This window comes from Leucoraja erinacea, chromosome 5, assembly GCF_028641065.1.
Source record: "Leucoraja erinacea ecotype New England chromosome 5, Leri_hhj_1, whole genome shotgun sequence".
NCBI classification, from domain to species: Eukaryota; Metazoa; Chordata; class Chondrichthyes; order Rajiformes; family Rajidae; genus Leucoraja; species Leucoraja erinaceus.
This window is the reverse complement of record NC_073381.1, coordinates 72,528,897-72,553,882: the sequence shown is the minus strand read 5'-3', so window position 1 is coordinate 72,553,882 and position 24,986 is coordinate 72,528,897. Positions and strand designations below refer to the sequence as shown.

At 39.1% G+C, this 24,986-nt stretch overlaps 1 protein-coding gene across 1 annotated transcript in view; it reads right to left on the bottom strand.

Annotated features, from left to right (window-relative positions):
* Positions 1–5,504: 5,504 nt before the first annotated feature.
* The window catches only part of LOC129697395 (transcription factor AP-2-beta-like), a 49,630-nt gene continuing 30,148 nt past the window's right edge, over positions 5,505–24,986 (bottom strand). The window contains 5 exon segments of the mRNA XM_055635903.1: positions 5,505–10,684; positions 14,585–14,726; positions 18,012–18,138; positions 19,441–19,661; positions 23,130–23,171. Of these exon segments, the coding sequence (XP_055491878.1) occupies positions 10,387–10,684; positions 14,585–14,726; positions 18,012–18,138; positions 19,441–19,661; positions 23,130–23,171 (830 nt within the window). The 3' untranslated portion in view covers positions 5,505–10,386.

The following is a 24,986-nucleotide window of genomic DNA, read 5'->3' as shown; positions in this document are numbered from 1 at the left end:
CAACTTGCCTCCAGATCTAGTTTTGCATTATTTGCAAATGTTGCTACAGTTCATTCACTTCCTTCCTCTAAATTATTAATATGTATGTAAACAGCTGCAGTCAAAGCTAATCTCTCTGGTACCCTGCTGGTTACAGATTGCCAACCTGAAAATGATTCTCTTATCCCTACTCATTGCATCCTGCTGTTTAGTTTGTACACTCTACAATCTATTATTTCCAATACCATCTTGCAACCTTTCAGGCTAAGTAACCTTTAACATGGTACCTTGTCCAATGCCTTTTGAAAATTCCAATGTATTACACGTAAGTTATTTCTATTCACTCTGGCAGACACTTCCTTAAATAGCACTAATGAATTTGACAAACATGATTGCTCCTTCTTGAAGCTGTACTGACTTTGCTTGATTAGATTATGGTTACTATTAGCGTACCTACAGCGTACCAAGTACACCGTTACTCTAACCTTAATAATTAATGCCAAAATGTTTCCAACATTAGACATTAGGCTAATAGCACTCAATTACTTCTTTTGTGGCCTACTCTTTTTGAGAAAGGATATAACCCTCACAGTTTTCCAGCCCTTTAAATTTGGTACTTCTCCAGAACTAAAGTTTAATTTGATAAATTTCTGGAGAAAGGTGATATTTCAGGTTGAGACCCTTCATCAAACTGGTCTGATTCAGATTAGGCTAAAGAAGGGTCTCGACTCGAAACATCAATTTTCCTTTTCTCCGGAGATGCTGCCTGGTCTGCTGAGTTACTCCAGCATTTTATGTCTACCTTCAGTGTAACTGCATCTGCAGTTCCTTTTCACACGTTACCATCCCAGTACTCACCACCATTGTAGGCCCTTTGTTTATGATCCTAGGATGCAAAGCATTAAGCCCTGGGGACTTTTCTTACTTTAGCTTCATTATTTTGCCAAATACTAATTCTCTGATGGCCGTGGTGGTATTCCATTCCTCCCCTGCTTTTTTGGAATTAATGAAATGTTCATTGTATCTTTTACCATAAAAATTGATGCAAAATATCTGGTTAAGTCATCTGCAACTTTTTTTGTTCTCTGTAACTATTTCTACAACCTCATTCTCCAAGGAACTTATATTCACTCAGATCTCCCTCTTTCTTTTTGTGTAATTAAGGAATCATATTGCCAGTTTTGTTTTAATATTGTTCTCTAGTTTCTTCTCATAATCTATTTTCTCTTTTTTTGATTGATTTTAGTCCTTTATTGGGTTTTGAATCAATTCCAATCGTTGTGCATATCACTGCTTTTTTTCCTCTTTTATATTTCCTCTTTCAAATTAATCCCCTCTTTAAGTTATTCGATTAGTCCTGGTTAGTTAATCCATCCTTTCGAATCCTTCCTCCTCACTGAAATATATTTTTGCTGGGAGTCATGAATAATTGTCTTCCTTATTTCCATCAAATGCCAACGTCTGTCTTACTTACTATGCTGTTTCCCAGTCCACTTTAGACAAACTTTTTTTCATTTTTTTGTAATTCCCTTGTTTAAATTTAACACAGTTGTTTCATACCCAAGTTTTTTACTCTCAGGCTGAATGCTAAATTCTATCATGCTGTGATCATTATTTCCTAAGGGATCTTTCAATCTGAAATCATTTATTCTACCTGTCTTGTTACAGATTATCAGTTTCAAAATAGCCTATTCCCTGGTTTGGCTCAAAAACATATTGCTCCAGGAAACTATACTGTATGCACAATGAATTCATTCTCCTGGCTACCATTTCCTATTTGATTAACCCCAGCACCCATTACACTCTTTCCTACAATGTAATTACTGTTTAGGTCTATGCAATACTGCTACCTTCATCTTCTCTCCCTTAATACTTTTAACCCCCAACCAGGTGGACTATACATCTGACTCGGCCATCTCTCACAGTTGTACTTATTTAATTTCTTATTAGCAGAACTACCTTACAACTATTTACTTCTCACCTGTCCTTCCTAAAAGCCAAGTATGCTTGAGTTCCCCAAACCGATCTCCTTACAACCATGTCATAGGAATAGCTCTCAGGTGATATTTGTTTCTCTTTTGTGATATTGATTGAGTTAGTTTTGAATATTATTTGCATTTCTATAAGGTGATCATCATTCTATCTTTTTTGCAATTTTCCCTTGTATTAACCCCTTCTGTTGGATCCATTGTGGCTTTGCAGGTTATTTTATTTTCCATCAACACCGTTAACTCTTAAGTTTCATTAACTGTAAATCATCCACAAAGCTAATCAGTGTGTGGCTTAATTACCATTGGTGACTCGCATCCCACTGTAGGTGGATACATCCTAATGTTTTTTTCAACAAAATACATGAATTTGGATATACATGAATGAGGGTTCCCCTCTCCCATCATAGATGAGGCGCTCATTCGTGTCTCCACGGTAGCCCGCAGCTCTGCCCTTGCTCCCCCTCCCCCTAGTCGCAACAAAGACAGAATCCCCCTCGTCCTTACCTTCCGCCCATCAGCCATCGCATACAACACATAATCCTCTGAAATTCCCGCCACCTCTAACGGGATCCCACCACTAGCCACATCTTCCCATCTCCATCCCTTTCCTCCTTCGTGTGAGACTGTTCGCTCCGCAATTCCCTGATTAATTCATCCCTTCCCACCCAAACCACCCCCTCTCCAGGTACCTTCCCCTAGAATCGCAAAAGATGCAATGCCTGTCACTATATCTCCTCCCTTGACTGCCCAGGGACCCCGTCAGTCCTTTCAGGTTGGGCAGAGGTTTACTTGTACCTCCTCCAACCTCATCTACTGTATCCATTGTTCAAGATGTGGACTCTTATATATCGGCGAGACCAAACGCAGACTGGGCAATCGTTTCGCAGAACAACTTCGCTCAGCCAGCGTGAATCAACCTGATCTCCCGGACACTTTAATTCACCTTCCCCTTCCTACACAGACCTTTCTGTCCTCAGTCTCCTCGATTGTCAGAGAGGCTAAATGCAAATTGGAGGAACAGCATCTCATATTTCGCTTGGGCAGCTTACAGCCCAATGGTATGAATATTGATTATTCTCACTTCAGGTATCCCGGCATTCCTTCTCTCTCTATCCCTCCCCCCACGCAATTTGCACTAGCTTCTCATTTTCTCCCTACAAACAGCCTATTTCCTTAATCATCGTTACATTTTTGGCCTATATTTCATTCATTGTTCTGTATCTCTCCACATCACCGTCTATAACTCCCATTTCCCTTATCCTTAACCAGTCTGAAGAAGGGTCTCAGCCAAAAACGTCATCCATTCCTTCTCTCCAGAAATGCTGCCTATCCCGCTGTTACCCCAGGTTTTTGTGTCTATCTTCGATTTAAAACAGCATCTGCAGTTCCTTCTTACACATGGATTTCACAGAAAGTCTTGAGACCAGGAAATGCTAATTGATAAAAAAAGGCCTTCCATTTTCTCAAAACACAGATGTCAAAAATGTAATTTTGCACTTATGCAAAAGGGACAGTACCAGATCTGCTGATGGAAAACTGGAAAACAAATGAAATTACGGAAAATGGAAACTGAACCAAGACCAGAAATGCTCTAAGAACCCATCCAGACAAGCGGTATCTGGAGAAAGAGAAACCTGTTCACATTTCAGGTCAAGGTGCTGGTTTTCACTTCCCACAAATGATGCCTGACTGCCTGAGTTCTTCTGGCTTTTCTGTTTTTGTGCCAAAATCTGGGCTGAGTTAGTCATGGATGACCATTCCACCCACTGTCAGCATTGAATTCTAGCCTAAAAGCTTAGGTTGTTTTAATATTATGTTTTTGTAGTTTTTTTTAGGTTTAAAACAAAATTTGATGTTTCTTATGACAATTATGTCGCAGAAGGTCAGAGTTGATAACATGTTAACATGTTAGGATTTTATTTGTTCAATAAAGAAAGATGCCCATCCTGGAATAAATAGATTAAATTATTCCCTTCAGTTTGAGTGGATACTGTTTGGAAACTCGACCCATCTCAACACAGACGGTAATCAATAATGATCAACAACATGGAACCGATAACCATCATGCAGAAGTTGTAATAGTTAGCTAGTCTCAATCAGAGAGGTCATAAATAGATGTAGGGATGTGCAGGAAGGAACTGCAGATGCTGGTTTAAACTGAAGATAGACAAAAAGCGAGAGTAACTCAGCGGGTCAGCACCTCTGGAGAAAAGGAATAGGTGACATTTTGGGTCAAGACTCTTCTTCAGATTGGGTGTCAGGAGAAAGGAAAATGAGTGATATAGATGGTTGTGTAGAGAGATATAGAACAATTGAATTAGATAGGCAAAAAAATAACAATGATAAAGGAAACTAGCCATTGTTGGATGTAGGGAAATGGGAAATTAGTGGTGACCCTATTTGATGGTGGAAATTAATGCTGCTCTTTCAAAGTTGGGCAATTCAAATATGGTGAAAATAACTGAACAGCAATGATCCTCTAGAATTAATAACCATGATGATAATTTAAGCATTTACCAAAAATCAAAATCTTCCTATTTGAATAAAATTGATTCCATCTTTAACAAACATTTATCATGAATATGATTGTTTTTTTTTATTCTTAATATATATTTATATGTGCTATCATCTGGTGATATATAATATGAATCCAACTATATTTACAAGTTGTCTTTAAGAAATGTATAATGTATTAACATAAGTAATGATGAGTGTTTACACAATATAAATATGAACACCATAGAGTGTGGACAACCATAATTCCTGTTAGTACAAATTTGGTATTTTGGATGGTTTTCATTTCACCAGGTAGTTGAAGCATATGGTTTCCCTGTGAATATTCTGGAAATGGTGCATGCATTCAGCAATTGCTTACGACCCCGGTCCTAGTTGCAATTATAATTATTGCACGTATTTCAATGGTTGACAAACATAGAACAGTGGTGGTGTTAAAAAATAGTTACCCTCAGGAATGACAAGTTTGTTAGACAGATTCAGGTTACAAAACAAAAGATCAGAGTAAGCATGTGCCCTTAAATTGAGTTAAATGGAGAAGCCATGCGTGCATTTTCTTGCTCAAAGGTGACCAAATATAGACAAAGAAAAATCATAATTTGGGAGAGAATCAGGGAAGACTTTGGAACCTAGAGGATGGCCTTAGCACGATGAGGATCCCATGTTTTGTGAGTTGAGGTTCCAAATGATCTAGATGCCCTGCTAAGAATTTGTGTCCCCATCCTCACACAGCGGTAATTTCAGCAAAACTGAAATATCATGGAATTCCCTTTCGCTACTGCTTTGTTTTTGTCAAATTTACCTCCCAATCGAACAAAACTGTAATATATTGAATGTACGATATATAATTTATACACCCTTTCCAAAGTTGAAACATTTTGAAAACCAGAACGTTTGTTTTGGTCACAGTTCTGAAACATTTGCCTCATGCCTTGGGAAATTTCCGAGGGAGAAATGCATTCTAACATATTATGGTTGCACTTTATTGCTTTACTGAAAGAGAGAGAAAAGAGCAGTACATTTTGGAAGAAAGATTTATTATGTGTTTGTTTGTTTCTTGAGACAGATTGGTTTTCATTCAAACAACCAGTAGGTGGACAGACCTAGCAACACAATCTGTCTGAAAAGTGAAGCAGCATCACATTTAAACTGAATAAAATACAACAAAATCACAAGGTACTCAACTCTTTTTTTTCTCTTAAAATGAGACCACAACTGGACAATAAACAAGTTCTACCCATCACCTTTACAATGTGTCTAGTGAACAGAGATCAGATAGTGGACTATCTAGCGTCAAGCATTTTCAACCCACTCACAGAGGTATGGAATCATAGATAAATACCCCGCTACTGGCTCACCATATTTACAATCCCATTAAATTAACATTAAATAAATATATACAAACATGGACAATGATAACCCGCCCACCCCCTCCAGAGGAACTAGTGTTCCAACTTGTATATTTATTTGGAAAATGTTTTATAAAAAATCGGGTTACCTACTTACTGGAGTCAATCATTTAAAAAAATTATTATAGCATGTGATCAGGATGGGAACAGTCCAAACCATACAACCTGCTCGTACTCACTTTTGGCGCATGGGAATAAGAGTTTGTGTTTATTTTTTTGACAATGCGTGATTCCTTTTCAACTGACAAGAAGCTTGTGAAGATATTTGAGCATTTAGTAATTTCAGTATCGCCATACCCTGGGAGACTATTTCGTAAATGGTTGAAAGTGCAGCATGAACTGATTGAAAACAAACTTGGTGCAAATTTCAAATTTGCCATATTCACTCTAAACCCCGGCAAGGTACATTGCAACAGTTAAGGAGTGAAACCGTTTCACAGACTTCCAGGGAAGGGTCAACAAACCTCCGATATCGAATGTATTTGTATTGGCATCATTTCAACTAGATTATAATTTGATAGTAGATTTGCTGGTTGCTTTGCAAAACATTAAAACTAATGGCGGGCCATCTTTCTTCCTGCATTGGGAATTAATTAGTTGGATGGACATCGTATTCTTCAAACTAAAACGTTATATGCTCATGCTACCCTCTGGTCATTGTAAATCTTTTATTTTGTTCAATCGTTAGGTTTGGGATATTGCCAGAATCACAATTTATGTCACTTTTAATGTCGTGATGAGCTTCCCAAAAAATAACGTAGTTTAAGATGGATATGTTTTATTTAACAACGTGAAGGGGGACCCCAGCCCGTCTTTCGGCCCTTGACCAAAAGTATTTTGCTTTCAAAAAAAATGACTGGTCATGTACGATTGCAGATGGAAGTTTAGAACTTACACGGCTAAGCTTGGGCACCTGAGGAAGGAGGTGGTTAACTGATTTGCGTTTGATTTCTCCAATAAACGATGCTACTGATAGATCCAACGACCTTTCCATGTTATGGACTTACTTCTCAGTTTTGTTATTGGGAGAATGGGATAAAGTTTCCATCTGGCACGTGAGGATGAGCTGCAGAATGTGTTCTTTTAATGTGAGTTGTCATCTGGTCATATCTGGTGGATGGAAGGGATGTGCTGGGTAGTGCGTGTGTGTATGTATGGTTTAAGTGAGTGTGAGTGAGTGAGTGAGTGAGTGAGTGAGTGAGTGAGTGAGTGAGTGAGTGAGTGAGTGAGTGAGTGAGTGAGTGAGTGAGTGAGTGAGTGAGTGAGTGAGTGAACAAGCTTTGGGTCTGAAAGAGCAGTGCAAACGTACAGTAGATTCTGCATCATATTCAACTTTGTTGTTGGTTACATTTGCTGGGGGTGGCCTCCCGAAATTAAAATGGATGAAGCTTGGATTGCCATTTCCGTGCAGTCTAAACATTATGCTTGGTTAAGTAAAATATGTTAGATTTTCAAAATACCAGATGAGCAGCGAGATCAGAGAAAACAGCAATATATCAAAAGGGAATGACATTCCAATCAATTTGCACGGAAATCTTCAATACTCATCATGGATTGGAACGTTTTTACCAAAGGTAAACAAAACTTTAATTAGACAATTTATCCTGGCAATTTAAAACTGATTGACATTTTCCATCGCCATTCTTTTTGTCACTGGCACTGGCAGCACAGTTCCCTTGATTCAGTGAAGATAAAATAGGCAACAGACTTACATTCTACAGATCAATTCCAGTTCAACGCGTTCGTTCTAAACACAACATTTTTTTTTAAACAGCAGAATGCCAATAACTCTTGCCTTTTCTATTCCTCTAGGGACCTTGCACTTATTCTGCATCTTAGAAATAAACGTTCAGAACAAACAAGAGGGATCCGGGTGTGTTCCTCTATATATTTTAGCAATTTTGTTGTTGTAACTGAATGAGCAACTAAATGGTCAAACATTCCTTTCACACCTGTGTCCTTCCAGCGTTTCAACTTCCCTGCTAATGTATCTAATGAGTTTAGTCAGTTCTGGTGTTGGGTTTGTTTTGTGTCGCCACGGGGAAAACACTCCATCCGCCACATACCACCTGTGGACTCGCCAAGCAGCACAGGTTCGGCTTGTGATAACTCTTCCATTGAATTGCATGGCCCGGGGCAGAATAGTGGGAAACATGTGAAAAGGAAGCTCGTTCTCAAAGGAGCGTTGAATTCTATGTAACGTCTCAGTGATTTATTATTTTTTTTTAAATGGTTCATTTAAAAGGACTTTATAATTCTATGAGAAGTACTAAGGAAAGATTATTGTACGGACAATCACAGATACACGACGGAAGTAGATGGTTTTCAAGATGAGCCCACGAGAAATAACCCAATGCTCACAATAAGCAGTGTCCGTGATAGTTATAACCGCCATATGGTCTAAATTGCTGAATATCTTACAACAATGCATCGGTTTCGAAATGGACCATCATTTCAATTGACTACGCACAATAAACGTGTCCAGCTGGAATATCAGAACAGCAAACTGGGATAAAAGAAGGACAACTAGGTTCCCTATAATGTGTGTCACACGATTGTTTTATTAATTATGGGGAAGCTGATGTCTTCACGGCAATCACCACCAATTCTCCTCACCAACAATCACACGGACGCACATACATGCATACAAGCGCTCCATAATTATTACATCGCTTTCCTTGAATCCTTGATTGGCTTTGCTTTAAAAAAATCTTCAGCCAGTGGGATTAAGTGATCGTGGCGAGTTTTCAATGAAATAAAATCGATGAGAAGAAATCTGAAATGTGTTCACGTGGATAAATATCTCCCAGTAGTGAGGACAGTTTCATAAACCTTCCAGGAACACGGAGGTGACGAGCACAGTATAAGAAACGAGATTTAGTTTTGAAATAATAAAAAAAACACCCTTGTAGTTTGCGAACCCCAGAACCTCCGAAAACCCCTTTGGCAGGAATGTACATGTTATCCCCAATGCACGGTTTAAAGAACAGTGTGTCTTCTAACCTGCAACAGCCTATCAACTGTTTTTAACATGTATTATTTCCTCGTATATTTTTCGATGTACATTTGAATGAAAATAATGTGGCGGGACGTAATTTTAATGGTGAGTAACTAATAAGTATGTGTAATCTTTAAGGTTTTTTTTAATTTATAATGTAAAGCATATATACTAGGACAATATATTTAAGGAATTTGGACATTTCTGCAATGTATTTTCTAATTTGCAAATATTTATGATTTATTCTCCTGAATTGATGACAAACAAAACGATTCTGGTCGCTTGGTGGTTTATGCATTTCTTCGTGACCTAAGACCTAGCTTTCAGTATGTGGCCTTGTTTGCTGCTGAAAACTTACATCTATAATTAAACACCACCCGTCCTCCAATGGGTCACTCGGTGGGATACTAGTGAGCCTTGGTATGTTCATTGGCGACCTCTGTCTAAACTCGTAAGAAGCAAATTGCCCAGCAGCTGAGGTCAAAGGTGTTTTGGTTTGGGTAGAGATCTTGCTCGCTCATCTAAGTTTAAAATTGCATGGTCCGAGTCCCCCAAAAGATGAGGTTAATTTATAAAGGAAAACATACATCAGAAACAAGACCAAACAAAATGCCAATGAGTTGTGAAGGGGAGTTACCTGATTTTATTCTGTAGTTAAGCAGCTGCTGCCAAAAGCAGAACATTTATTGAGAGGATCGGCCAAATTTAACAATATTAAGAATTAAAATGAAGATGCTATATTAGGAGAATTCTGTCTATTTCTATTTCCTTCTCCCAATCTCAGTCGGATTCCAAATTGTCTCTTTGAAATAAACATGCTCTCTGGCTGGCTAGACCCTTCTCGCAATTGTTGTTTTGTTTCTGTTTGCATGTACCAGTGTTCACCTTGAACTTGAACTGACAACTGCAATCCAGGGTGAATAATTATCTCGATAGGGCTCCGTTTAGATTCATGTCGTGTGGGAGATTATGGGCAGCCATGCCTCGGACTGCCAGTTTGTGCTTGGGGTTAAAATGAGCAGGTACACGTAACTATTGTCACCGTGTGTTGGAATCTGTGTGCAAACCATTAGACCTATATTAAAGCTAATGTTCTCAAATGAAGGGGGGCGGTTACTATTAAGCTTCCATGTTACCTGATAGTCATTTTCTTTTTGGTGGAATGTTTCCATCCTCGTAACACGCAGAACTGTGCACAAAAATCAGACCTGGAATGAGCGTGGATCAAAGAATTTTGATAATCAAAAATCAATTTGCAGTCACCCAGGTGAATCTTGCAATCACCCGCCATTCTGACATAAAATGGAAGTAAAAGTGTTGCAAAATTGGACAAATACCAATAAAAATGATCTTGAAGCCTTGCATCCAGGTCCATAATGGTCGCAAACAGTTGACCCAGTGTTGCTCCTTTACGTGTGCGTGGTTGTTTCCAAGTTAATAGAAGATTTATTTTTATATAAAGCTACAGAAAATAAAAAGTTTGGAGGAATGTTTCTCATTTCCTGTTCTTTTCCTCCTTGTCTCCAGTTTTGGTGCCCGCCTCCCCTCCAGATGTGTGTCTATTTGGGTTGTTGTTTAAGAACATCTTGTCCAGTCCCTTTAATGCTTCCGTCAGGTAGTTCTGGACAGCTGTGAGAGCAGCACAAATGGCAGGAGAGCCAAAACCATGCGTAATGAGGCTAAAGTGAGTCAAACAGCTCTGGATGCCTGGGTCTAGTATCGGGTTGGGCCTGGTGTTCCCCAAAGGAGTCCTGTCCTGTGCCAGCAGATCTGTGAATTCCTTGCAAAGTTGCCTGGGGGTTAAGAAAATAAGACAATGAATGTTGCCGTCAGATAACACAAATCAGATGTATGGAATGGCACATTATCTGGTTGCTATGGAAATTGGTTTAACCCCCCTCAACCCGCACATCGTGATTACCGAAAAGCCGACTGCATAGCATTGAGTTCCAATATATCCGAATTTCTATTTAAGATTCTCCTTGCTTATAATAGAACTACAAAAGTGAAATAATTCCGGATGTTTTTAATGGAGTCTCATATGTTCTCAATTCCCATAATGACCCACGGATGTGAGTCTTTCTTTAATTTTCTAAAGAATGAATGAAGCAGCGCAAAAGCCTAAATATAGATTAATCTCATCGTGAAAGAATTCTGTTAAAAGCAGCACGAGTTCATGAAGGTGAAAAAGTTAAGGTTAGGTTACATGTTTAGTGGGCTAATTTCTCAACCAATAACACATGTGAGTGTTAGCAGAATATTTTGCTCTTTTCGGAGAGAGACAAAAACCCCACCTAAAACATGATACTAAATTAGAATTCATGAAATGTTGAGCGGCCACTAAAAGTAAAACCAAACGGATCATTTTGAAAACGGGAAAATAAAAGAGAATGAAATCCCCAAGGGAGTTAATACGAGTTAAAACGAGTTACAATCGAGAGACATCGACCTTTGCACTTGCAAACTTCATCCAAACTTCAAATTTGGGCGTGGGGTTCATTTCGCGACCCTTCCTTGCAAGCAGGCAACCCGCATGTGAATACTTAGTCCTTTGTTTTCTGATTTGGGTGGGGATTGTATTTATCTAAGAGAGGATCGTGGTGCATTGGATCAGCCCTGGTAGTTCCAAGAGTTTCTTTTGATTCCAAATAGATGAAAGTTCATCCTGGTTTCCCAGAATGGAGTCGGGAGGTGGGAGAGAGGTGGAAGGACATTATACAATCTGTGTTTAGCAGTGGGTCTGCCACTGCTCCGTTGAATTCCAGCAAGGGATAGAGAGTTATTTACAAACGCTGGGTGGGGTTGAGCAAAGTTTGACGAAGTAACAGCGAACTAATGAAGATGTTCTCCCTCATGTCCTTCCAACACTGCAGAATTTCGCCCGCCCTCCCCTCACTCCCTCCCTATCACCCCCTCCCTATCACCCTGCCTTCACCTTCCATGGAGCAAAGGGAGGCTTACTGCAAGTAAAAAGGGACATTCGTACTTGAACCATAGCAAAGTAGTGAAGCTGAACATAAAGGTATAAATCTGATCTAAGGGGGGAATTATTACCACAACAGCTTGTACAAAAAAACAACATTTAACACAAGCAAACCCAAGAGGTTGACACAGAGCGTGCCCATTAGCACCGGGCCCCAAAACTCTTGATCGAATAGATAGAATAAAGGAGCGTCTGGAACATAGAACCAGGTTTAATACAACACAGAAACAGGCCCTTTGGCTCACAATGCCCATGCCGAACATGATGTCAAGTTAAATTAATCTTATCTGCCTGCACGTGAATTAATTCCCTCCACTCCCTGCATAACAACGTGCCTAACTAAAAACCGTTTAAACACAACTCTCGCATCTGCCTCCACCACAACCCGTGGGACACCCACGATTCTCGGTGTACAAAATAACTTGTCCCGCACATGTCCTTTAAACGTTGCCCCTCTTGCCTTAAAGTTGTGCTCTCTAGGAAATTCCAGACCTCTGAGGCGCACCATCAGTAGTGAGACATTTTGTTTTCTAGTTTGAGGAGAATCAAGAACTCAGAACGTGTAATTCCAGACAAAGATTCAGTCCCGTGTGGTTGGGATTTTTAGCACAACCGTGCACTTCACCTACAGCTATTGGATAATTGCATCGTAATGGCGCTATCCATGACCTGGAAATCATTAATATTCACATTGTGTGTTGGGAGTGGAAAAGTCTCCTGTCTCTTGACGTTCTCCCCTATCACCTTGTTATACGCACGACTTCGTTTAAACATTTTGTTTACAGAACCTAACCGGGGTGCAGATTCAATAGTAAATAGTAAAATAAATCGAGAAGATCGAGACGCCACAGTAAAATTGTCTATCAACAAACATCCAGTTGGAACCTGGTTTAATAATTACTGAATATTCTTATTTTCGGAATGACCGACATGATGATTAGATTTTCGACCAATTCAACTTTCTATCTAACCGTGGCTTCGTGCAAATCTCATCAACGTGCGGATCATCAGCCATGATCACAATGAATGGCGGTGCTGGCTCGAAGGGCCGAATGGCCTCCTCCTGCACCTATTTTCTATGTTTTCTATGTAAAGACTGCAGCATTGTCTTGACAGATCAGCTTTCTTTGTTAAACATGAAGACTTTTATGTGTGATCAGAGAGATGGAGGTTATTATAGATTTCTGGGGAGCACTACCATTGTCACGATAAAATCGATTTACTTTAAAACAATTCTGGGCCGAGTAAGGCAACGCAATTAAGCAGCCGTGAAATATGTGTATCTATATGATGCGTTTAATCAACTTTCTTATTTGGTGGTCAATATGAGAGTGGTTTAAGAATCATAGCCAAAAATATTTCTCATCATCATGAAAAAGAATCACTAATAATTAGATATCTGGGTAGTTGGTTCTAGTCTTCTGTTCTGTTGCCAAAAAAAAACGAGACTTTATATTTGAGTCTCTAGTTTGTTTTAAAAAAGGTTATGAAATGCCCATGTATGCATTTAACTTCCTGTTAGAGTCAATGAGAGGACCAAAATGTGCACTTCGGTAGAAAATGTAGCTCCTGAAAACGGATGGCTGCGCCAAGGAGGAATGGAATTGGAGAAACAATCAGGTTACGATAAATGTGTAGGAAGGATCTGCAGATGCTGGTTTACACCGAGGATAGACAGAAAAATTTGGAGTAGCAGTGGGACAAGCAGCATCCCTGGATAGAAGGAAGATAAATGCTAGGCACCTGAATTCAGAAATAATAAAGCATGTTTTGAAAAGCACCTTTGTCTCGTATTTTTTTTACCCTATCTGTATCTAATGGGGTTCTTTTTTTTTGTTCCCTGGCTTTTTTTTCGGCGTGTGTGGTAACACGCATAATAGAGACGCATAGGAAATTGCTATGGGAACATTCTAAACGCCCGTATTCGTCGCCCTTGTACTTTTTTTTTCTATGCAAAGTCGAAAACGTCCACCGTGAAGGATTAATGGCAGGGAAGTCAGGCGCTTCTTGTCTTCAAAGAAAAAGAATCGCCTGCAAGCAATTAAACTTCTGAGATTGTAATATCTTCTGACCCGGCGGAAAGAAACAATTAAATTCAAATCACGTCTAGCGAACATCTGGACAAATTTCAGCAAATGATTTTTCAGTTTTTTTTTTCATCTTTGCTGGGAATTGGGAGGATTTTCCTCAATAATATTAAAGGCGGGTACATGCGCTTATTTTATAGCCCATGCTACATCATCGACAGATTTGTTTGACAATTATTGTTTGGATACCCCCATCTTTGGAAAATATTTTGGAGGAAAATTATTCTTAAGTTTTAAATGCATAGTTAAATTAAAGTGTGTGTGATTTAAATCAATTTAATTTGCCTTCATGGATACAAAGAATGATTTGTGTAAAGGTTTTATGAACTCAATCGAGGACAATATTTAAACGACACAAAAATGCCGACTAGTTTATGTCATGCTACTCATCTACCCGACGACTGTAACTATAGGTTGATGCGTTGATGGAAAGGATTGAAAATCACAGCTTCTGAAGCCTTCAACCGGGCAAAGGTTATGTTATGTTGATTCAACTTAAAACATGCCACCTAATTTCAAATATTGCTTTATATTCATATCATTGTGAAACATCTACGATATTAACTGATACTATTTACCCCTGCAGCCTTCAAAGGGCATGTAGGGGTAAGTTAATGACTCACTTTGTGGCCAGTATCATGTTCTTTCTGGAGTGCAGCTCGCTAGGGTCTGTGTGCTGCCTGTTCAAATAGTCAGCTGCAGCTTTGGCTGGGAATTCCGTCTCACAGATATACCCGAAATCCCGAGCTAAATGCACGGCCTCTCCTGGAAGATAAGACCAAATTCTTAATTGTTTTCACATAGAAGCAAGCGAGTTTGCGACTTCTAAATGCACATCAATACCGACACTCATATTCGCCAGTGAGATAAAAGTGAAGCAAAAACAGTAGAGTGGAGCCGAAACAATAATTCTATAATATTTGAGATATTTGGAGTAACTCAACGGGACAGGCAGCATCTCTGGAGTGAAGGAATGGGTGACGTTTCGGGTCAGAGATATTTAATAGATTTCCCCCTTTCAATATTATTCAGAACTACTCAATTGCTCGTTGTCGGAGGATAATAATCCGTTTCTATTTGGAGGTTGTGCTATTCAATATGAAAGCCTTGCACCATCTCCCAATACGTTCTGATGTTCTCTCCTTGAGAGTCTAAGCGTGATATCGTATGGGGAATTAGGCTGGGTTCTCGACTTTTACGCGTTGTTCATAAGGATAAACTCTGACATCCACGAAATGCTCCCACGAGATGCAATATTTTAAATAATCCCCGTTGGCGACCGTGCAAATGAGGAAGGGCGTTGTGAAGAGAGAAAAAAGTTATTTGAAACATGTATACTATGCAAATTCTTCCAAATTCTGAAGTTCCAACGTTACATAGCGTATTTAAACAAGTAATGACGAGTCATTCCGGTTAAGGGGCTTGTTATTTCCCTCGGGTGTGGAGTTAAGTTCTTCATTTAGTATGTGAATTAAATACTCGGTTACTGTAATAGGTCGCTTGTCACGAAGGAGCAGACAATGAAACATTTATATCAACTGTGTGTGGAAAGGTAGAGAAAATGGGTGAGATTGGATGCGAAGACATCACATGCACAGACTCGGTTGTATGTGTCCGAAGATAAGCATTCCCAGATTTAAATCGATTTTTTGTTTGATCCTTGCTTATAAACATAGCAACCAAAAACTAAAATAAAACTATCGAGAAACAGTAAACAATAGTTACAGGATGCATGTTGTCAAAAAAAGACCTTGTAAATATCTGAAATAAAACATTAAAATTTACTGGCGACTTTACAAAATGTCAGCAGTGGCATTACTTGGTGACCTGCATATTTTCATTTGGTTATTAGGCGGGATATAAATATGAAATACTCGCCACACCACAACTATAGAAGTTAAAAGGGAACATTCACAATTAATCTGCAAAGTCTCATCTGCAATCATGAGAAAATAATTATAATACGCTTTATTTATCAACTTCAGAATGTAGAAAGATGATAATGCAACCATCTATCGGTCCGAATGTCTCCTACAAGACGCGCTTTCCCACAACATTTACAATATTGCCCACACAAAATTCTGGTGAATTACTACCATTTAAAACATCACATCATTTTGGTGTAAACGACATTGTCAAAAGTAATTAAATGCTACCTATTATGTTTGAAAACCTGGAAGGCAATAAGCCAGATACATTCATATAAAGCAATACACTTATAAGGTCAACTAGGAACAACTAAAAAAAGGCTAAATCCTTGCAAGAACAATTAGATTGCTGAAAACTAGTAAGTACCCTCCGACTCATCATATACATACATGTATGAAGAGAGTGAAAGAAAAGGAGAGATTTTAAAATACAGTTTAAATAGCATAAAGCAGTTCGAAAATACCTATTCCCTATATAGCTATTGTGAATGTGTATGTGTGTTTATTGAGAACACCCTGCAGGGAGTTCCATGTCATCAACCTTCCCGCCTGATGCTGATGTTTCAGAGAGCAGTGAAAGCTGGGTAACACTACAAAGCCAAGCTCTGGGGGGATTCAAGTAGATAATGCTTCATCCCTCCAGCACTGAATCTTTTCAAAGTACTTTGCAGGCGATAGCTTCGACGCTGCACATGAAATTAACATTAGCATTAAAGAATTCAACCAGATACTGTACTGCTAATGATCAATCTAATTATCTTCTGACTTTTTAAAACAATTTACCCGTTAATAAGAGCGTTACCATTAAAAAATATATAATATCCATGAAGGGCAACTTGACAAATTCTGTTACATCTTCTAAAAAAATAGTGTTAGAAGAACTGAAGTTAGAAAGCCCAGTAAAATTAAGTGATTAAAAGGTGACCCATGCAAGAAAGATAATTGTTTGTAGATATAGGGATAAATAGTAGAGAGGTGAAAGAGGCAATGGCAGCAGTGAACAGGAAATAAAAAAGGTGAATATACTGATGTCCCACATAACCGCGTGACTAATGATGGAGCTAATTTGCCTTTCAACAATATCACGGCCAATTTCAGTTTGTTAATGAAGAATGCATATAATCCGCGGAACTGAAATTGTTTAAAAACGAAACCTAAAATCTGTTCCAATCAACACGACGTTTCGTTGGTTTGTCGAAATGCAACGTCATGCTATATTAGGAAGAAAATGTGCGCACAAATCATCGGTTTAACATGTTTTGTTTAGTATCGTGGTTTTAAGATGTGTTGTAAAATATCTCCCTTTTCATTCTCCCCCATATATGTACGTGTATGCAGGTAATCCTGTTTATAATAGACGTCTGCCTGTGTCTGATCTTGAATCTTGAATCTTGAATCTTGATGCAGCTATCGAGTGGTAATGAGTGAGAAGTAACAGGTACACGAATAAAACACCTTGGTTGTGCACAGAAACAAACGTGTGTGTGTGCGTGTGTGTGTGCGTGTGTGCGTGTGCGAGTGTACGTGTGTGAAAAAAAAGAGACAGACAGTGAAAGAATGAGAGAGAAAGAGAGGAGAGAGAGAGAGAGAGAGAGAGAGAGAGAGAGAGAGAGAGAGAGAGAGAGTCCTCGCGTGTTTATGCGGTAACTAACTTAGTAAAAGTGTTGTTACATATGAAAATGTGAATGCAATTATAAATTATTCATGAAGGTTAGCCAAGACTCCTTACGGCTATGGGATAAATGCATTTAGAATATTTAGTATTATTATTTATGCACAAAGAACATCGGTACTTTAATTACATAATTAATGTAATTTATCTTGAAAACTCAAAGAAAATGGCGAACAATCATGAAAAGTAGCATAATTTTGATAGTGTGGTCAGCTGTTTTTTTTACCACAAAGAACGGCTAAACGGACAGGCACAACCCAACATAATGTGATGCCATTGAACCCCGTCAACGTGATATTATATAAATATTTAACCATACACCTCCTATCGCAATTTCCTTCTTCGTGCCATTGCAAAACAAAGTTTTTGTTTCTCGATGTTAAGCATATAATACATAAAATATGTATTTAAACTGTCAATATCATCAGAAAAGTGCCCCCCAATCATTACCTTCTACTAGTGAGGTTAGTAAAGTGACATTTGCAGCTTTACGTCTGCCTGCGGGTAAATTTAATCCGATTTTCTCCAGCTTTTCTCTTAACGACCTTCCACCACTTTTCGAAACAAACACACGGCTCTTTAAACACATCAACACTTTCCTCTTCAATAAAGCCATGTTTTTCAAATATGCTACACATCAAGTGCCCCGCCATTTTTGACAAGGTTCCCATCTTTATAAAACATATATGAAGCCAGAAATAGGTGCAGGAGTAGGCCATTCATATGTTCCCGCCATATTTGATCATGGCTGATCATTAACTCAGTATCCCGTACCTGCCTTGAACACCCTGATCCCTTTAGCCACAAGGGCCACAAGGTTCCCATGGAACGTTTACCCTCTGTGGCAGAGAGTTCATGTTCCCAAAGATGAAACCGAGCTGCTGTATTCTTGTGAGTTGGATGCATTCGAGGCGTAGAGTGACCCCGTAATCGAGGAGAAGTCCCAAGGTGTACTAAAGTCAGGAATTATGATGTCAGCCTACTATAGACTGACGCACGCTATCAATTGGATGCGGCATGCTTTAATGTCCCGATCCCTTTAATTCACGAAAATAAAAATAATATTTCTTGCTCAACTTGAGGTAGCTAGAAGTAAACTTATATTATGTGAAGACACGTGGTTGGGAGTAAAATCTACCACGACCCTATCCATAGATAACCAGTCCAACAGTGGTAGCTGAAATAAAGTTGTAGCTTAATGGCTTATCCGGGGATGTATTGCTTTCACCCACTCACTGACCTAGAGAAGAGAAAGTATTGGAGTGAGTTTCTTCGGACCGCTAAGGGTTGGCAGTGTATTGGAGTGAGTTTCTTGGGGCCGTTAAGGGTTGGCAGTATAAAGTCACTTCTACTCTTTTAGAGTTTATTCTGGAGAACATTAAACCGATTTCATAAATGCACCCGGTGATTAGTTGTAAAACTCCTGTCTGCATTCTCCTGCCATGATGCATAGGACGCGGACAGAAAGGGGGCGGTTGTGGCTGTTTCTACACTTCTTAATATGGGGGCGAGACCGACATTGTGGTTGTCACATTAAAAGAACCAATAGCCACGCAAGAATGCAGTTGTCATCCATTCTTGTATGACCAATGGCTTGTATGTTTGCGTTTTCATGGTTATTAAAATGCACTGAATTCCTGCGAGACAAACTCGCAGAGGGATGGATTTAGAAATATTAATTGAAAGGTCACAATGTGGAGCAACAATCTGTGAGATTCGCTCATGGCTGTAGATGTAGCTGGATGGGTAGGCGGACTACTGTTGGGGGGTAAAGACAATGACAAACAATGCACTTTGCGCTTTAACAATGGTCATGTTTTATTGTTCAATAGTTTCCACGTTGGTTTAGTTTGAATGATTGATATCTTATGTTGACGACCTACCTTCTCAGCACTCCTCCCAGCAGCGAGGCGTTCAGGCATTCTGGTGGGGACAGGCGTCTCTGGACTTCTCCCACAGTCACCTTGTACTTGGATGTGGAACTAAGGAGGGACAGGCGGCCCGGCACAGAGCAGAACACCTCATTGTGATTAGCAATTCCGCCAAGTAGATTGTCTTTGTTCATCATCAAGGATGTGATATTCTTCTGTGGAAGTGGGACTGCAAGGAAATTACACAATGACAAATGTTAGCACTGCATTACCGTAGGTGCAGGCACTATGGGCTGGTGAACGCAAAAACAAATAATAATAACACCTCACGCTACAGGTGGCGCACATGTTTGGACCCGTTCAATTTGACCTATTTTTAAGCCTTTTGGAACGCTTGGGCGTTTTACGGAAAAGCAATGCAGATAAAGGAGCTCTATAGATAATTTTCGGAATGCTGAAACTATCTGAAAGTGCAGTATTGAAAGACTCACGTCGTCAAATAACAACATTTAAGAATTTGTGAATTAAGAAGTTGTGAATTTGTGGAATTCCCTGCCACAGAGGGCAGTGGAGGCCAAATCACTGGATGGATTTAAGAGAGAGTTAGATAGAGCTCTAGTCAAAGGACATGGGGAGAAGGCAGGCACGGGTTATTGAGTGGGGACGATCAACCAGGATCACAATGAATGGCGGTGCTGGCTCGAATGGCCGAATGGCCTCCTCCTGCACCTATTTTCTATGTTTCTATGCTTCTATCTAAGAAATAACAACAATTTCAAAAAATATATTTAAAATACATTTGGACAGCTTCATGGATTGGAGTGGTTTAGAAGTACACGGCAAAAAGAGGGGGAATTGTACTAGCTAAGATGGGGCACCTTGCTCAGCATGGACGAATTGAAGGGCCTGTTTCTGTGCTCTATGGCGGTATGATCCAATGATTAACACAAAATCAATGACACCTGTATTGAAATGGTTCCCACTACCATCTAACTCTGATGTTAGGGTCGTAACATAATAGCTTCTAACCCATTTAGAAGGGGGGGGGGATACTTTATTTAAAAAAATCAGGCAAACCTGAAATGAAATCTAAAGATGATCTCAGGACGAGTCTCCGGGTTGGGAAGCAAAAACTGGTTCAAACAATAGATGTTTTCAAAGCAAAGTAACTGAAAGCCCTCACTATGATTTAAAGTTCTTCCCAGAAGTTAAGTTGGCCAGGCAACCCTGCTGCTTCCTGGAATGAAATGCAACGGAATCGTTTGCACAATATACAAGAGCGGGTTGATTTTATGGGGGCGGTGGTGTGTGTGTGTATGTGTGTGTGGGGGGGGGGGGGGGGGGGGGGTGGGGGGGGGGGGGGGGGGGGGGGTGGGGGGGGAGTGTAGGTGGTGGAGGGAGGGGGGGGGGGTGCTATGTTATTAATTATTAATAATCAAAAATTCTATCACTTTACGTGTGTATTGTCCAATAATTCGTGGTATCTCACAAAATTAAACAATAACGCACGTTTTGGTTAACGTAATTGTTCCTAATCCCGGTTCTTTGTTGCTGCTTTTTCGTTATCTAATAGTACTGAAGCAGTCCCAAATGATTGTTTGATCGGGCAAGAAAATCAAAGTATCACTCAATGTTTGAAAAGTATTCCTAACTGTAGACAGAAACCATGACATATGGTGACATTCCACATGTATTGTTTTCATAACTTGGGAATGATCCAAATTAAAACAATAACAGCGGATAGAAAATAGTGACGACCTTAACATTGTTGGCGTCACCTCTGTGGTGTGCTTGCTACCGATGTGCAATGAAATGCTAACACCAGCCCTGTAAATGTTTTGGGGTAAAATATAAAGATTTTAGACGTCTCAACATCACATTCCAGACTGCAGGAGTTCGTGCCAAGGGAAGCTCTGAAGCTTGGAGCAGCCAGCTCAAAGGCTTAGTGGGGGAAATAATGGCGCCGGAGAGTGGGGATATTTAGCGTATTTGTACCTTTATGCTTGTATCTATCCGTGCCCTATCCTGTTTACTCTACGAGCTTCGTGTGAGCAAAGGATTTTATTGCATCCTTGTGTCTATTGTAATAATCTGAATCCGAATCAGTCTAAGATCCCTACTGCCTCCAGATATTGAAACGTGAGGCCTTTACTCCTCAAATAGTTCAGGTTTATAACCTCTAAGGAAGCTGCAGCATTAAACGAATTTGCCGTCTTGCAATCTAAATGATGCGTAAGCCTGATTTTTTTTCAATATAAGAACGAACGCTCTTTTATCCAATAAAAATGTGGCTTAAATAGTTTAACCAATAGCCATTGTACACATGGACGAAAGTATCGACTCTGGTGCTAGTGTTTCACTATATTTCAGGTTGATTTACATAAATCCTTGCCATCAGTTCTCATCCAAATGATTCAAATAGTGACGATTGGCTTCGGAGCTAGCTGTCATTTCTCCTGCTCTGCCCATTATAGTCACGACGATGGGGTTGGGTTGAAGAGTTGTTACATCCCATCAGTATAAAGCAAGCGAATTCAAATACGCAGCTGCATGGTGATGTCAGAGTAATTCAGATTGGGAATTTGTAATTGTGAATTTCAGAAGATATTCACTGAAGATATTCACTGAAGATATTCAACTGAACATACCCTCATAAGTAACATGGGACATGTATTCCATGGGATTAGATGGTTTAGAATATCGGATTTCTAAATCATCTATTTACAATGAATTAACGGTTTTAATTACTGATCTCCTAACTTCCATCTAGATATTTATCCCATATTCTGCTCCCCGTAGCCCACTCAAATGTTTTTAAATGAGAACTGAATTTCTAACAGTGAAATGGGACACAACGTGTTTGAGTTACTCAACGGTCAGGCAGCATCTCTAGAGAATGTGGATAGGTGACATTTTGCGTCCGGTACCGATCAGAAACGTCACCTATCTATGTTCTCCCTGGATGCTGCCTGGTCCGCCGAGTTACTCCAGCACTCTGTGTCATTTTGAGTTAACCAGTATCAGCAGTTCCTCGCTTCTACATTTATAAGAGTGAATTTGCTCTGTTTCGATATTTAGCCACAACAGTGATTTATTTCCCAATGATCATAAGGCACAGTGTGCTATGAATTCTGCTGCAAATCCATGATTCTCACGCCGAGCCACGTATCAATTTCCACTTGAGGTAAAATACTTTTTTGCTCTTTGTGAGGGCTATCCTTCCAGACAGATCGGTAAGCGTTTTGATGAAACCCAGCTGGACTCGACTTGGTCTGTTTCCAAAGAATATTGAATTGTGGTCGATGATCCAGAAATGGTGCTGCTAACACCCATAACTCAATTAATAATATCTTGGTTCAAATTTAAACTCTTGATTTTTGTTTCCTCGTTTTTTTCGATTAATCCTACTGTCTGTGTTTGTATATATGGTGCGGATGTGTTCTATGGTGATCACTAGAGCTAATTAGAACTTCCGTACGGCTTTTTGACATTTGCTACTGTTAATTGAGGACCAACATATCTCCAGCATGACGAACTTTTAATGAAATATCTACACCTGGCTTTCGCCGTGAGTTAACTCCATGGTTGACCCACAATCGTTCAAAATATACTTTCAACAATGGATATTTATTGTAAAATCGCACTCAGTACCATTAGATTATAGTGTTGCAATGAGGTATGGCATACATCCACTCACTTGATAAAGGTTGCCATTCTGAATTCACTTTCACCCATCCTCCTATCCTCGCCACATGAAAAGAGGGATAAACACTTGTCAGTGACCACGGCACAGGAAATCGGCCTAGTTAAATACCAGTAGTTTTATTTTGTTTGAAGCAAATACAGGAAGACTATTAACTATAGATTCTTAAACATAAAAAAAGTTATATGTTTTTTTACTAGAGGAAGAAAAATCATAAATCCCAGGACATTTCTTAATTTATCTTTACCTTTAAGTTTTATCTTTTACATTTCTCTTTAACTTTTATAAATATGTATGGTAGCGTATGTGCTCCCAGTAGGTTATCCTGGTAATAAAAGCAAGAATAATTGCCCACAGTCTGCAAATTGGTGTAGGCCCTGTCAAATATCAGGTTTAGGACTTTTGGGGAGAATTAACTCGGAATTATAATGCTCTTAACTTGATCAACACAACAATCTGCAGAAATAGATATTCATATATTGGAATGTAAATATTCCCACAAGGCATAAATAAGAAACTACAACCTATTAATCTGTTCGTCTCTGATTGCTTGTTTATTATAATTATATTTTTCGGAAGCAAAATAAAACCCAATAAACGCATTGGTACATACACTGACATTTTATAAATACCCTCGCTAATGATTTACACACTGAAATGAATCATAAACCATTACTACACTGGTTCGGTTAAGTGCCTTCAATCATATTTATTAGTCTTGTAATATCACTTTGCTAATTTAGTTTTCGAGTATCTCTAAGGCACGTTGTCACGTTAATTTCTCTTACAGATCATCAATATGGAAAATAATATTTGCTTCATTTGTTAATAATTATGAACAGATTGTGCTTTGAAACGTAATTCGACAACAAACTTGATAGCGTTCAAACGACTAGAAGAAATCGCAAAGCAATGGACCATGACCAAAACGCAGCTTGAAGCCTTCAGTTCTTTACGTGTTCAGAATGTTCAGCTTGCACTCCGTCAGTGTGATTTCGTAATGCAATGTGTAAATATGCTGCAAGTGTATATGCAATCGTTATGGAGTTAATGTAATAATGATAATAACCACGAATGACTGATCATTTAATGCCACAAAGGCGCGAATTTTACCCACACATATTCTAACTACTAACAACACATTATGCAATGTCGTTCGTTTCTATTCGATAGCAATCCTCACCCAGACATATCTTGTGAGTAATTGTCAGGATTTATTTACCCTCAAGTACAGTATATCTGGAGTTGGCTTTGTACAATTAAGATATACTGGGATTACAAGGACACATGCATATCCGGGAATGGGCAAGCGTATAGTTCTACTGATGCAGCTAGAAGTGTTGACTAAAATAACATTTAAGAGTTTCCAAGGAACGGCTTTCTCCGTGTTGAGTGAAAATGGAATACAGATTTAACAAGCAATAATTCTACATGTAACACAACATTCTGCATTAACATCTATATATATATATATAGTCCCATAACCTATAGACCAAGTGTAAAACTACAAACATCAAGTCTTAATACAATTCACTTTCAGAAACGTCCACTGGATGATCAAATAAAAACATTTTAACAACTATTTCTGTAAGTTTCGTCAGTTATAATCGATTCAAGTCGCGCAACGTTCCCATTATCTTTTTATTGCCAGACCCTGCAAATCATATTTACATCGCAGTGTCAATCTGTATCAGTGAAAAAAAACATTTTAAACACCTTCTATTATCTCCACACTGAAACCAAGAGTGTGCCTTAATGTTAGCTGTAATGTCTCTGCCCAGACAGAAGCCACGGTCCCTGAGTACTATATTAATAGCTCAACAGGGGCTAATACGGAAAATTAGACTTAAA